The sequence below is a fragment of the Melanerpes formicivorus genome, unplaced genomic scaffold, assembly GCF_026170545.1.
Source record: "Melanerpes formicivorus ecotype bairdi unplaced genomic scaffold, bMelFor1.0.p_v2 SCAF_16, whole genome shotgun sequence".
NCBI lineage: Eukaryota > Metazoa > Chordata > Aves > Piciformes > Picidae > Melanerpes > Melanerpes formicivorus.
The window spans coordinates 12,909,515-12,923,008 of NW_027142368.1; the positions used below are offsets into that span (position 1 = coordinate 12,909,515).

The 13,494-nt window shown below is 54.3% G+C and overlaps 1 protein-coding gene across 1 annotated transcript in view; it reads right to left on the reverse strand.

Annotated features, from left to right (window-relative positions):
* The window catches only part of EPS8L2 (EPS8 signaling adaptor L2), a 69,605-nt gene that overhangs the window by 26,790 nt on the left and 29,321 nt on the right, over positions 1-13,494 (reverse strand). The window contains exon 4 of the mRNA XM_068148270.1: positions 1,253-1,317. Coding sequence (XP_068004371.1) covers positions 1,253-1,317 — 65 coding nt within the window. The remainder of the gene's footprint in view (positions 1-1,252; positions 1,318-13,494) is intronic.

Sequence of the window (13,494 nt, forward strand, 5' to 3'; positions counted from 1 at the left end):
TTTAACTGGGTGACACTGGGAGATGAATATGGCTTCGTGCCTGTTGTGATGGAGAGGTTTTGAATTACTTGAGAGGCCACAGTAGCTGTGGGGGAGCTGAAAGGTGATAATTGCTGTGGGCTCTGTTGTTAGGGCAGATGAGTTCCAATAACCACCACAGGAACCTTGCCTTTAACCCATCTGCCTGTGCTGGTCAAGAAGGGTCTGAAGCATGGGGTGATAAGGACAGCAGCTCCTCCTGCTCTCCTTCAGATGTGAGGAGGGAGAGAGGACAACAGCTTCTCCATTCCCTGGCCTTAAAGGTACACAGTGGCCAGCTGAGCAGCTCATTAGTGCTGGACCCACAGCAAGCCCCTGAGAAAGTGACCTCCCAAGTGTGTCACACCTCACAGCTAGATGACAGAACTGCTGACCTCATGTCCTAAATGTAGCCCAGCAAGAGAATGGGGAGAGGCTAGGAACTTGGGAGCCTTTGGTATAGGTCTATTCCAAACAGTGCCACACCATGGTGGAACCACTGCTGCTCTTCAAAGCAAGGAGTTGGAGAGGAGCAGCAGAGAAATGAGATGGCAGGAGAGGAGATACTGACAGAGCAGGAAATGTGTGAGAGGAGAGAATGAAGATGGAGAGGGGTGCAGTCAACCTGAAACCTCTGACTTGTAGGAAGGAGTGGGGTTAGTCTTGGGAGAATTCTCACAGGACTTGTGGTGCACTCACAGTCCTTTGGTTTATCTCCTCCAAGGGTCTGTGATGAAGGGATTCCTGTGCTCCACCTGCTACAGGCTCTTCACTTTCCTTCCCTTCAGTGCTTGAGGGAATTGGGTGGGAAGCCAGGTTCACCCCAGCTCCAGCAGTGTGTTCTGTGTGATGGAGAGGACTTGTGTAGGCTCAGCCCTTAGGGCCAGGCTGGCAGGACCACACTGACCCACAGCTCAAAGAGGGAAGCTACAGCACATAGCTAAGTCTGAAAGTGTGTCCTACAGTCCAGGAGCTGGAAAGAATGGACCCAGCTGGGTGGGAAGCTCAGGAGACAAATTTATCTCCAGGCATTGGGGAACTCTGCAGAAGAACTATAAGGTTTCAAGCAGCTTTGATGTTTCTCTCTTAGGGTGTGAAGAGAGCCACTTAGGGTAAGAAGGTTCCTAACTCCTCTTTGGCCTAGTGAAGGTCCAGGAGAAAGGAAAGGTTGCATTATCAACATCTCCCCCTGATGTTTTCCTTTCAGCCCCTTCACCTTCCACTGCACACTCACCTGTACATGGTACTGTGAAGTCTCATGCATGATGATGTTGGAGTTGGAGTATTTCTTCCTTTGTTCTGCAAAGAAAAGGAACAAAAAAACCCTTCATTGTAGGGGCTATTCATATGAGGGGCTGAGAATGGCAGCTCTTGTGAAGGGCTGCTACAGATGTTCTCATAGCCACCGAGCTTATAGCTTCAACTGGAGTGTGGGGAACAACAGGAAATTTGAAACAAAGATCTGGGAAATCCTTGGGAGGTTCTCCTCCCCCTCTACTCTGCCCCACTCAGGCCACAGCTGGAGTTCTAGGTCCAGTTCTGGGCTCCCCAGTTCCAGAGAGCCTGGGAACTGCTGGAGAGAGTCCAGGGGAGGCTCTGAAGGTGCTGAGGGGCCTGGAGCAGCTCTGTGAGGAGCAGAGGCTGAGAGCCCTGGGGCTGTGGAGCCTGCAGAAGAGCAGCCCCAGAGGTCAGCTGAGCAATGCTCAGCAAGAGCTAAAGGAGCTGTGGGGGGCAAGAGGCTGGGGCCAGACTCTGCTGAGTGGTGCCCAGGGCCAGGCCAAAGGGCAGAGGGCCCAAAGTGGCAGGCAGGAGGTTGCCTCTGAAGCTGAGGAGAAAGTTGTTTGTTGTGAGGGTGCTGGAGGCCTGGAGCAGGCTGCCCAGAGAGGTTGTGGAGTGTCCTTGTGTGGAGAGCTTGCAACCTGCCCTGGGCACTGTGCTGCTGGGCAGGGTGCTGTGGGTGCCCTGCTTTAGCAGTGAAGGTTGGACTGGCTGAGCTCCAGAGCTCCCTTCCAATCCCCTCCATGCTGGGATTTTGGGATTCCATCCATCAGGTGTGCAGGCAGACAGTGGGGTTGTACCCCTTAATGACTTGATTCCTGGAGGTCAGCACTGTGGGTGGAGGAAGTTGAACAAAAGCCCCAGAAAACAAATGGTGAAGGAAGCTGTCAGAAGAGGGCTGGGGAGGCGAGGAGGGGCTGGGAAGGTGAGGAGGGGCTGGGGAGACGAGGAGGGGCTGGGGGGGGTGAGGAGGGGCTGGGGAGGTGAGGAGGGGCTGGGGAGGTGAGGAGGGGCTGGGGGAGGTGAGGAGGGGCTGGGGAAGGCTGGCACAAGCTCTGACATGCACGTGGTGAGAAGAAAAGAAGCACCCAATCACCAGGCACTCCTTTGGGCTGTGACAACCCTTGGAACTGTCCTCCAGAAGATGCCCTCTGAGCTACTGTGCCACTTTTAGTTTCCTTTCTTGCATTTCCTGGCAAGCTGCAGAGAAGGGCTGTCCCTAGGCATAGGAAGAGCTGTAGGGCTTGAGGTCCAACCAGTCAGAACCTCAGTTTCTTGTGCAATGTTTTTATGAGGCAACAAACCTCCATCGCTTCCTGCATTTTGTAACTGGGAAATGACAGTAAAGAGCAGCTGGGGGAAAGAAAAGTGCTTGAAGTTCATGAGGCTGCTGGATAGAATCCTATGAAAATGTGCCCTGCCAGCCAGCACTCCGTGGTTGTTAATTGGTGCTTTATTACTCCTAGTAAATGCTTTGCTTGAATACCAGAGGAGTGACTCTCCAAGCTCAGGGTCATCTGAAACCAGCTTCACCAGCAGAAGCTAAACTGAAACCATCTCTGTGAGGAGGAAAGGCTGAGAGCCCTGGGGCTGTGGAGCCTGCAGAAGAGCAGCCCCAGAGGGCAGCTGAGCAATGCTCAGCAAGAGCTAAAGGAGCTGTGGGGGGCAAGAGGCTGGGGCCAGACTCTGCTGAATGGTGCCCAGGGCCAGGCCAAGGGGCAGAGGGCCCAAAGTGGCAGGCAGGAGGTTGCCTCTGAAGCCGAGGAGAAAGTTGTTTGTTGTGAGGGTGCTGGAGGCCTGGAGCAGGCTGCCCAGAGAGGTTGTGGAGTGTCCTTGTGTGGAGAGCTTGCAACCCCCCCTGGGCACTGTGCTGCTGGGCAGGGTGCTGTGGGTGCCCTGCTGGGGCAGGGATATTGAACTAGATGTTCCCCAGAGCTCCCTTCCAGCCCCCACTGTGGGGTTCTCCAGCAGCTTTACTGTTGCTGCTCCACAGGACTGCAGACCACACTTCCTGTTCATCCCTTTCCCTGAGCTTGCCTGAGCCAGCTTGTTGCACGAACAGCTGGGGACAAGCAGCAACAGGATGGAGAAATGAGGGTCAGGGTTGGAATGGGTGGCAGTCCCTGAAGCTGCTGAGAGTGATGGAGAAGCTGTGACACTGAATTACAGCCTGAGTGGTGGCTGGAGGGTGATTTGCCAGCTCTGACATGCCTTCTCCTTGAAGCCTTGCATGCAGGAGGGTCCTAGCAAGGACTAAGTGTAGCAAACAGAGCATCCTTCAGTGAGTAGAGCAGGAAACAAACCCCAAAGCACCAGTTTGGAGCTTTGGCTGAGTCCTGGGGGGTGTCCTTGTGCTCAGTTCTCACCTGCAGAGCTGGTATTTCAGCCTCCTGCTAGGAGATCCCATGCAGAGGAAAGAGAACTGGCCTGGATCTGCTGCTTTCCCTGAGAGCTGACAGGAGCTGAAAGATCTTTTAGGCAGGAGGGTTTCTGCAGCTGGCCTTCCTCGTGGCTCTGCATGTCCCTGCATGCAACATCCAGCTTCAGGCCTAGGTTTGTCCTGCCTGGAACAGGACAGGATTTCCAGCCAACCCCTGGCAAGCTCCTGTTTCAGGTTACTTGAATTTAGCTCACACCCCGTGGGAGTTTGGGGTTTCTTTGGCTGTCCTAAAATCAGAGAGCTGGGGGAAGGGGGAGGGAGGATGTGCTGAAAAACTGAGGTTGAAGGTTGAACTCGATGATCTTAGAGGTCTTTTCCAGCCCAAACAATGCTCTGATTCTGTAAGATGAGTCCTGAGCTCAGCTCAGGCTTGGTGGCATTGCCAGCAGGTGTCCCTCCAGAACAAGCCCTGGCTTGAAGTTCTGCTTCCCCTCGAGATTTATCTTGAGGCTTTCACCTTTCTCCTTGGCCAGCAGAGAAGAGGTTTAAAATTGAGCTCCTCTTGGTACCTCCCTTGAAGGGGCAGGGCTGGGTGGTGTTTGCAAACCTGACTGTGGCTGCAGGAGCATGGAGAGCATGCAAAGACAGCCCAAGGACGTGTGGAGAGAGACACTGCTGGTTGATTCTGTGATTCTGCTCCTCTGCTCTGCTCTTGTGAGACCCTACCTGGAGTACTGATTCCAGCTGTGGAGGACATGGGTCTGTGGGAGAGGGTCCAGAGGAGGGTCACAAAGATGATGAGAAGGCTGCAGCACCTCTCCTATGAAGAGAGGCTGAGGGAGCTGGGTCTGGTCTCAGCCTGGAGAAGAGAAGGCTCCAGGAAGACCTTTTAGTGGCCTTCCAGTACCTGAAGGGACTACAGGAGAGCCAGGGAGGGACTTTATACAAAGGCTTGTAGTGATAGGATGAGAGGTGGTGGTTTGAAACCAGAGCAGGGTAGATTTAGAGTGGACACTAGGAAGAAGTTCTTTACTGTGAGGGTGGTGAGACACTGGAAGAGGTTACCCAGAGAAGTTGTGGACACCTCATCCCTGGAAGTGTTTAAGACCAGGATTGGATGAGGCTTTGAGCAACCTGGTCTAGTATGAAGTGTCCCTGCCCATGGCAGGGGGTTTGAAAGCAGATGAACTTCAAGGTCTCTTCCAAGCCAAACCATCCTGTGATTTCCCTCTGAGCCTGACAAGGGTTGACAGGAGCTGACCTCAAGCTGGTCTCTGATGCTCTGTAACACTTCTCAAGCACTCTTCAAGTCTGAGCTGTGTCTCCAGCTTGGCAGGACAGCCTTTCACCCCACCAGCTCTGACATGGGAGCAAGGACAGCTTGAGGGGAAAGCCCTCAGGCCTCCCTCACAGCTCAGCAATTAGCTTCTGGAGTGCCCTTGAGTGAATGAATGAATGAATATTTCAGCAGAGCCTCCCCTCCAGCCGGGGCTGGCGCCGAGGGCTCCGCAGCGGTGTCTCTCGGCAGGCTGTTTGAGTTGCAACCTGCCCTACTTGGAATGTGGGGCAAGGGCTGGAAGAGGGCACATGGCAACACACACCACAGGGAGCTGGGGCTGACAGGAGCAACTTTTTCCTTGCCTTTTTTCTCTCTCAGTAACCTCAATTTCCTCACCAAGCAATTCTCATGTAAAGAGAAATGAGAGCACAGTCTGTGTGGGATGGAGACCAAAGCTGGATGATAAGAGATCCCATCCCCTCCTTTCTTCTTTTTGCCCCAGAAGGGAGTGGGAAGGGATGAAGTGGTGGGTCTGGGAACAAAGAGGTTTTTACATTTGGACAGAGAAGTGTTTGCAGACTTGAAAGGAAGGGTGCAGAGCCATGCCAGGAGCTGGTAGTCCCCAAAGATGGGGAGATAGGGCAGGGCATACCAAGTCTGTGTGGGATGGAGACAAAGCTGGATAAGCCTTCCCATCCCCTCCTCTTTAGAAGCTGTGGGTCTGGGAACAAAGAGTTTTTACATGAGGTCAGGCAAACTTCTCTAAGATCTGCAAGGAAGGGTACAGAGCCTTGTCAGAAGCTGGTGGTCCCCAAGGATGGGGAGATAAAGCAGGGGGACAGGCCTTCCACAGGGAGGCTGGCATAGATCTGTGTTTCTGGTGGGACAACAGCCTACCAGGCTGTAGGTAGGCTTTTCTGGTGGGGTGGAACCAGGCTGGCTTTTCTGGTAGCAGCTGGAGTAATGGTTAGGTCTGCAGCTGGTTGCCTACAAACTTTCTGAGGTCCCCTCCCATGCTTTTGCCCCATCCTCCAAGCTGGAGGGAGCTGCATTTGTCATGGTCAGGGGAGATCTCAGATGCATCTCTGAGGAAGTGTTCAGAGGGGCTCTTGAGAATTTTTGGGGCCTGTTAGAACCTCAGGGATCTGCACATCCCCACTTCCCATCCCCTGCACTTGGCAATAAGCTCACTCAGAGGGGAGCAAAGGCCCCGTTAGGCATTTTCAGCCAGGCAGAAGCAAGCTCCAGGCAGGGAGAAGATGCAGATGTTCTCCCTCCCTCTTGTTGATTCTCACTGGGGACATGTCTGCATTGTCTTCAGGAGCTGCAGAAGTAGAACAAATTGCTTCTATGCTGTCTCAGGATGCCATGAAAGTGTGCCCAGGGTGAGGAATGGGAGCATTTCTGCATGTTCCCTTTCATTAAAGTCTCTGCTTGTTCCCTCTGCAATCCTTCCTCTCTCCTTGGCTCCTACCTGGCCTCCACACCCATGGAAACTCTTTATTTTTGTGTTTCCCTCTTGGCATCTGCAAATAAAATCAGGCAGCCTGGGAACATCCAGGCTTTCTGGGGACAGCAAGGTGCCAGAACACCAAAAGCTCCTCCTCTTCTAGCATGCAGTTTTGATTTAAACATGGGAAGAAGTTAAGAAGTGGCCTCTCACTCCAAAAAGGACACTGAAGGGCTGGAGTGGGTCCAGAGAAGGGCAACGAAGCTGGGCAAAGGTCTGGAGAACAGTGGGGAGGAGCAGCTGAGGGAGCTGGGGCTGTTGAGCCTGGAGAAAAGGAGGCTGAGAGGAGAGCTTCTGGCTCTCTGCAGCTCCCTGCAAGGAGGTTGGAGTGAGGTGAGGATCTGTGGGGAGGCCTTCTGGCTCTCTGCAACTCCCTGGAAGGAGGTTGGAGTGAGGTGAGGATCTGAGGAGAGACCCTCTGGCTCTCTGCAATTCCCTGCAAGGAGGTTGGAGTGAGGTGAGGATCTGAGGGGAGACCTAGCTCTCTGCAACTCCCTGCAAGGAGGTTGGAGTGAGGTGAGGATCTGAGGGGAGACCTTCTGGCTCTCTGCAGCTCCGTGCAAGGAGGTTGGAGTGAGGTGAGGATCTGAGGGGAGACCTTCTGGCTCTCTGCAGCTCCCTGCAAGGAGGTTGGAGTGAGGTAAGGGTCAGGCTCTTCTTAGTGTCAGGGGACAGAATGAGAGGAAAGGGTTGGTTGGAGATTAGAAACAGTTTCTTCCCAGAAAGTGTTCTCAGGCACTAGAACAGGCTGCCCAGAGAGATGATGGAGTCCCCATCCCTGGAGGTGTTCAAGAAACCTGGGGCCATGGTTCAGTGGCCATGGTAGTGCTGGGTTGATGGTTGGACTCAATGATCTTAGAGGGCTTCTCCCACCTGAATGGTTCCATTCTATGCCTGCAGAGAGATATCTGTGGCTGTTTGACTTTTAGGGACCAAAGGAGATGCTTTATGGAGGACAGATGAACTCCCTTGACCAGTAAAGACTTCAGAAGCCAGGTTGCTTGTTCTGGGCAGCTCCCCCTCTGCCCTTCTGCTCAGCCCTGTCCTCTGCCTGCTGAATTTTGCATGAGTGACTGCTGGCAGTTAGCAGCAGGAGCTCATTTCCTCCTGGTCTATCTGACACCTCTCCTGTAGGACACTTTGCATTTCCACAGCCCCTTGCAACAGAGAAGACCTGAGCTCACTAAGGTGTTATCCAACCCAGAGCCTGGCTCTGGGAGGTGGAGGCTTTGCATAATGCCCCTGTGATGAATAAGCATCACAAGAATATCAAGACCCACCTGGACATGTTCCTGAGTGATTTACTCTGGGTGACCCTGCCCTGGAAGGCATCCTGGCCTGCATCAGGAACAGTGTGGCCAGCAGGAGCAGGGAGGTCATTCTGCTCCTGTGCTCAGCACTGGTTAGGCCACACCTTGAGTCCTGTGTCCAGTTCTGGGCTCCTCAGTTTAGGAAAGATGTTGAGCTGCTGGAAGGTGTCCAGAGAAGGGCAGCAAAGCTGGGGAGGGGTCTGGAGCACAGCCCTGTGACAGCCTTTAACCCAGCACTGCCAGGTCACCACTAAACCATAGCCCTCAGCACCACATCTCCATGGCTTTGAAACCCCTCCAGGGATGGGGACTCCTTTCTGCCTCTAGATTGAGCCCAGTGAGCCCTCAGATGCCCCTTCCAGGAATAAAACCACCCTCTAAATGGTTCTTTAACTGAATTCACTTGAGTTGTTTGGTCCTTTCCTGGCCAGCCAGCTTTAATCTTGCCTCCTACCCAGATTTGGGGGGGAACTGAAGAGCCATTCTCTGAAGAATGTGATCCATTGCCAATCCCTCATGGATAAACAGTGCTGTGGGAATGATGTTTCCCACTGGCACCAGTGGCTGCATGAGGAAATGGAAAAAGCTCAGGGGCAGCAAGATGGATTCCACCCACGGGATCAAAATGGTGCTGGGCTGAAATCCCAGTGACAAGGATGTAATCTTGGCTGGAAGGGGAGAGAATCCTGTTTGGCTCTGTGTCAGGCATTGGCACAGGCTGCCCAGGGAGGTGGTGGAGTCCCCATGCCTGGAGGTGCTCGAGGAACGCGTGGCCACGGCACTTGGGTGGTTTGATGGCCTCGGTGGTGCTAGGTTGAGGGTTGGACTTGATGATCTCAGAGGACTTTTCCAACCCAAACAATTCTATAATGCTGTGAGTGAAAAGGGTGAAGGAGTGATGCAAGGGGGAAGGAGCAGGATCGATGCACATCCTGGAGGGACAGCGTTATCAGCGTGGCCCAGGAGGCCGCACCACAGCGGCGGTGCCAAGTTCCGTCCCTGTGCCCGTGCAACACCCTCTCCTGCAGGGACTTAGGAGTGACTGAACACTCCCTGCAGCCCCATGGATTGTGTGCACAGGAGATCAGCCAGTGGGATAAACTCTGCTTGCTGGGATAAGCTTAGAGCTGAAGGAACTTGGTTGGAATCTCTAGGGACAGAGAGCAGAGCGAGGGAGGGCAGAAGTGGGCTCGCTTCTCTGGGCACAGCCTCTGCTAAACCAGGGGCAGATCATCCCCAGTACAGAGCAGGCTGAGGGGAGACCTCCTGAAAAGGAGAGACCTCCTGCAAGGAGGTGGGGGTTGGTCTCTTCTCCCTAGGTGACAGAATGAGAGAAAATGGCCTGAAATTGTGCCAGGGGAAGTTGAGGTTGGACATGAGGAACTCTAATGCTGCACCAGGGGAAGTTTAGGCTGGAGGTGAGGAGGAAGTTCTTCACAGAGAGAGTTGTTAGCCATTGGGATGTGCTGCCCAGGGAGGTGGTGGAGTCCCCATCCCTGGATGTGTTCAAGAGGGCATTGGATGTGGCACTTGGTGCCATGGTTGAGTAGTCAGGAGGTGTTGGGTGACAGGTTGGACTTGATGATCCTTGAGGTCTCTTCCAACCTTATTGATTCTCTGATTCTAATTTCTTCACTGCAAGAGTGGTCAGGGATTGGATCAGGCTGCTCAAGGAGGTGCTGGAGTCACCATCCCTGGAGGAGATGTTCAAGAAGAGTGTGGACATGGCACTTAGGGAGGTGGGTTAGTGGCCATGGTGGTGCTGGGTTGATGATCTTAGAGGACTTTTCCAACCCAAACAACCCCTAACAATTCTGTGATCCTATGTCAGTGAGGGCCAAACAGCCTCAGCACTGCCATGACACAACAGGTGTCTGGTTTTTCTTCGGGAGGATTTGAGTCTTTGACAGCATGTTGTGGTGTTTGAAGGCAATTTGAGCCCTTGACACTCTCTACTTGGGGGCAGTTTGAGCCCTTCTTTCCTGCTGCTGGCAGGGGAGCATCTGTGGTGCTACACACTGGGCTTACAGGCTGCTACAGGAGGGATCCCAAAGCTCAATCCCAAGACTTTTCCCACCCATTTATCTCCTAAACTGCTCTAAACAAAACCTCACTGCTGCTCCTGCCATACAGCAGGACCAAAGTCAGCTGTGGTGCAAACATGCCTCTGCCGCACAAAACCAGTGGCCTCAGAGCTGGGTGGGGGATGAGCCAGCCTGCCCTCCATGCACACCCTCCTCTGATTAATGAGCCAGTTGGATCACACAGGATCCTCCCTGATCCTCCCCAGAGCAGAAAATGTGGGGGATGGACAAGCTGGATGCGAGGCACTCTGTGAGGAGCCCCCAGGTTCATCAGCTTTGCTTTCATCAGCACTACCACACCAAGGATATCTCCTTTATTTCCCTGGCCTCCAGGCCCACCAGAACTGCCTAATGAAGTCCTGGAACTGTTGAGGTTGGAAGAGACCTTTTGAGATCATCAAATCCAACCACTCAGCTGGGGCTGACAATCCCACCAGCTTCTGGAGCTTGCCAGCCCTTGCTGTTATCTCTGTGTTATCTGGCAGGGCACATGCTGCTTGCAGTAGCCTCCCAGCGCAGCAGGAGCTGGGCTCTGCCAAACCAACAGGCCCAGACACGACCCTCCAGAGCAGCAGATGCCTCTGGATGCTAATGGAGATGATGTAAATGAGCCAAGCCTGTGCTCTGGAGCAGCCCTGCTGGAACACCAGCAGCCATTCCCAGGACCTGAGCACGGGGCCAGATCTGATCTGGCGTTCCCCCCACGCATCTGCAGTAGCTCTGCTGATCTGACAGGTTCTGGCTTCCTCACCAAGTGGGAGGAAGCTCCAGCTTCTGTGGGGTTTGAGGCACTGGACAGACCTGCTGTGTATGAGCTCCCAACAGGGAGGCACAGAATCAGAGTCATCATTTAGGTTGGAAGAGACCATGGAGTCCAACCCTTCACCCAGCACTGCCAGGACACCACTAAACCATGGCCTGAGCACCACAGCTCCGAAACCCCTACAGAGATGACTCCACTACTGCCCTGGGCAGCCTGAGCAAGGCCTTGACAACCCTTTTGGGGTGAAATTATTGCTCATGTCCAATCTAAACCTCCCCTGGGGCAATTTGAGGCCATTTCCTCTTGTCCTGACATTTGTCCCTTGGCAGAAGAACCCAACCTCCACCTGGCTCCAGCCTCCTTGCAGGGAGCTGCAGAGAGCCAGAAGCTCTCCCCTCAGCCTCCTTTTCTCCAGGCTCAACACCCCCAGCTCCCTCAGCTGCTCCTCCCCAGACCTGTTCTCCAGACCCTTCCCCAGCTTGGTTGCCCTTCTCTGGACCTGCTCCAGCCTCTCAGTGTCCTTGGAGTATCCCCAAACTGAGCTTGGTATCCCAGGTACAGCCTCACCAGTGCCCAGTACAGGAGTACAGCATCTTCAGATCTATCCCTTGTTTCTGCTGCTGCAGAGGCTTCCCGTTCTGGGATCCCCACAGCTGGTTGTCACTGAGCCCATGACACTGGCATAGGGAAAGCTCCACTTTGGAAGCACCTTTGCACCTTCTTGTGAAGCATCAAGCTCCCTGGTTGTCCTGGTAGCACCAGGGTACTTTCTGAGCTGCCAGAGCTTGTCTGTGTCAGCTGCAGGGAATCTTTGCCCAGGCTGTAGCTGATGGCTGGCACATTAGTGGGTGCTCTGGAAGCTCTTGGAGTGCCTGAGAAAGCTCTCCTTGAGGCTGGGGACTGCCCCGGGGATGAATGGCCTGTGGCAGCAGGCAGGCAGGCAGCTGTGTTACTGGTGGCATGTGGGCAGCTGGCTGGTAGGTGTCAGGAGGCTGGATTCCTCCTCTGCACAGCTCAATATTTGCCTCCCCAAGTGCTCACATTCCTGGTTTATTAGCTGAAGACACAACCCACTCTTGAAGAGCAAACACAAACCTGAGCCACCTCCTGGGCTGTGCAAAGCCTGAGGGGAGGAGGAAACTCTGCCTCTTTGTGCCAGCAGCCTCAGCAGGAGCTGCTAAGATAGGGTTTGCTCCCAAGGTACTTGACCATATCCAACAGCCCAGTTCTAGTCAGGAGAGACAGAGAACTACTGGAGAGAGTCCAGTGGAGGCTTCAAAGATACTGAGAGGCTCTTGTGGCCAAACATGCCAGTAGCATCCTGGGGTGCATGAAGAATAGTAGCCAGCAGGTCAAGGGATGTTCTCCTCCCCCTCTACTCTGCTCTACTGAGGCCAGATCTGGAGCACTGGATCCAGTTCTGGGCTGCCCAGTTCATGAGAGCCTGGGAACTGCTGGAGAGATTTCCAGGGCAGGCTCTGAAGGTGCTGAGGGGCCTGGAGCAGCTCTGTGAGGAGCAAAGGCTGAGAGCCCTGGGGCTGTGGAGCCTGCAGAAGAGCAGCCCCAGAGGGCAGCTGAGCAATGCTCAGCAAGAGCTAAAGGAGCTGTGGGGGGCAAGAGACTGGGGTCAGCCTCTGCTGAGTGGTGGCCAGGGCCAGGCCAAGGGGCAGAGGGCACAAAGTGGCAGGCAGGAGGTTGCCTCTGAGGCTGAGGAGAAAGTTGTTTGTTGTGAGGGTGCTGGAGGCCTGTATTAAATGTCTGAGGCTTTGAATCAAAGGGTCACCCAGGTGGCAGCACCAGAGGGGAGCTGGGGTAACCTGAAGCTGGAGTCTCAGGTGGGAAAGGGGACCTGAAGAAAGGAGCTGAAATGGCCCCGAGGGAGCAGTGGGGGAGGACAAAGGAACCATTCAGGGAGGGAATGTCTCAGGAACTGCTCTGACTGAGCCCTCAGCTCAGCACTGCCCAGAGCTCTCTTGTGGTGGGCTGGGGGACCAAAGAGCAACAGGACATGGAGCAGTTGCCCTGATTCACCCCTCACTACTTCTGGAGCACTTCAGCTGCCTGTTGGTATCCCCTTGCACTGGGCTGAAGCACCCAGGGCTGTTCTGTTCTCTAAGCAGCACTGCAATGCAGCTGGTGAAGGGTCTGGAGCACAAGTCATGTGAGAGGGGACCTGGGGTTTGTTCAGCCTGGAGAAAAGAAGGCTGAAGGGGAGACCTTCTGGTACCTAAAGGAAGCCTACAAAAGGGCTGGGGAGGGGATTTTTACAAGGCTTGTAGTACCAGGATGAGGGCTGATGGCTTTGGGCTAGAAGAGGGGACACTGAGAGTGGAGATAAGGAAGAAATTCTTTCCAGTGAGGGTGGTGAGGCACTGGAAGAGGCTGCCCAGGGAGGCTGTGGATGCCCTCTCTGTGGGGGTGTTCAAGGCCAGGTTGGATGAGGCCTTGAGCAAGCTGGGCTGGTGGGAGGTGTCCCTGCCCATGGCAGGGGGTTGGGACTAGGTATCTTTAAGGCCCCTTCAAACCCAAACCCTTCTAAGATTTACTGCTTCACCATTGGATATCCTGCCCAGGAAGGACAAGCCTCTGCTGGTGGAGCCTCCTCTCCCCACAGCTCCCCAGGCAGATGACACCAGGGCCAGGCCAGGCAGGCACAGCTCTTGTTGTGTTGGTGCCAGTGTCCTGTTACAGCAGCCAAGGCTGTCTTGGGTTACAAGGGGCTGCAGTGTCAAGTGAACCCTCCTCAGGCTGCTCAGCACCAACTCTCCAGCCTAGCTCATGCTACAGGCAGCTCCTCTTGCTCCAAAAGCCCTTTTCCATCCCCCAAAGTTTGGGTCTTTCCCAGCAATGAGTGCATCAAGGCTATGGGGTG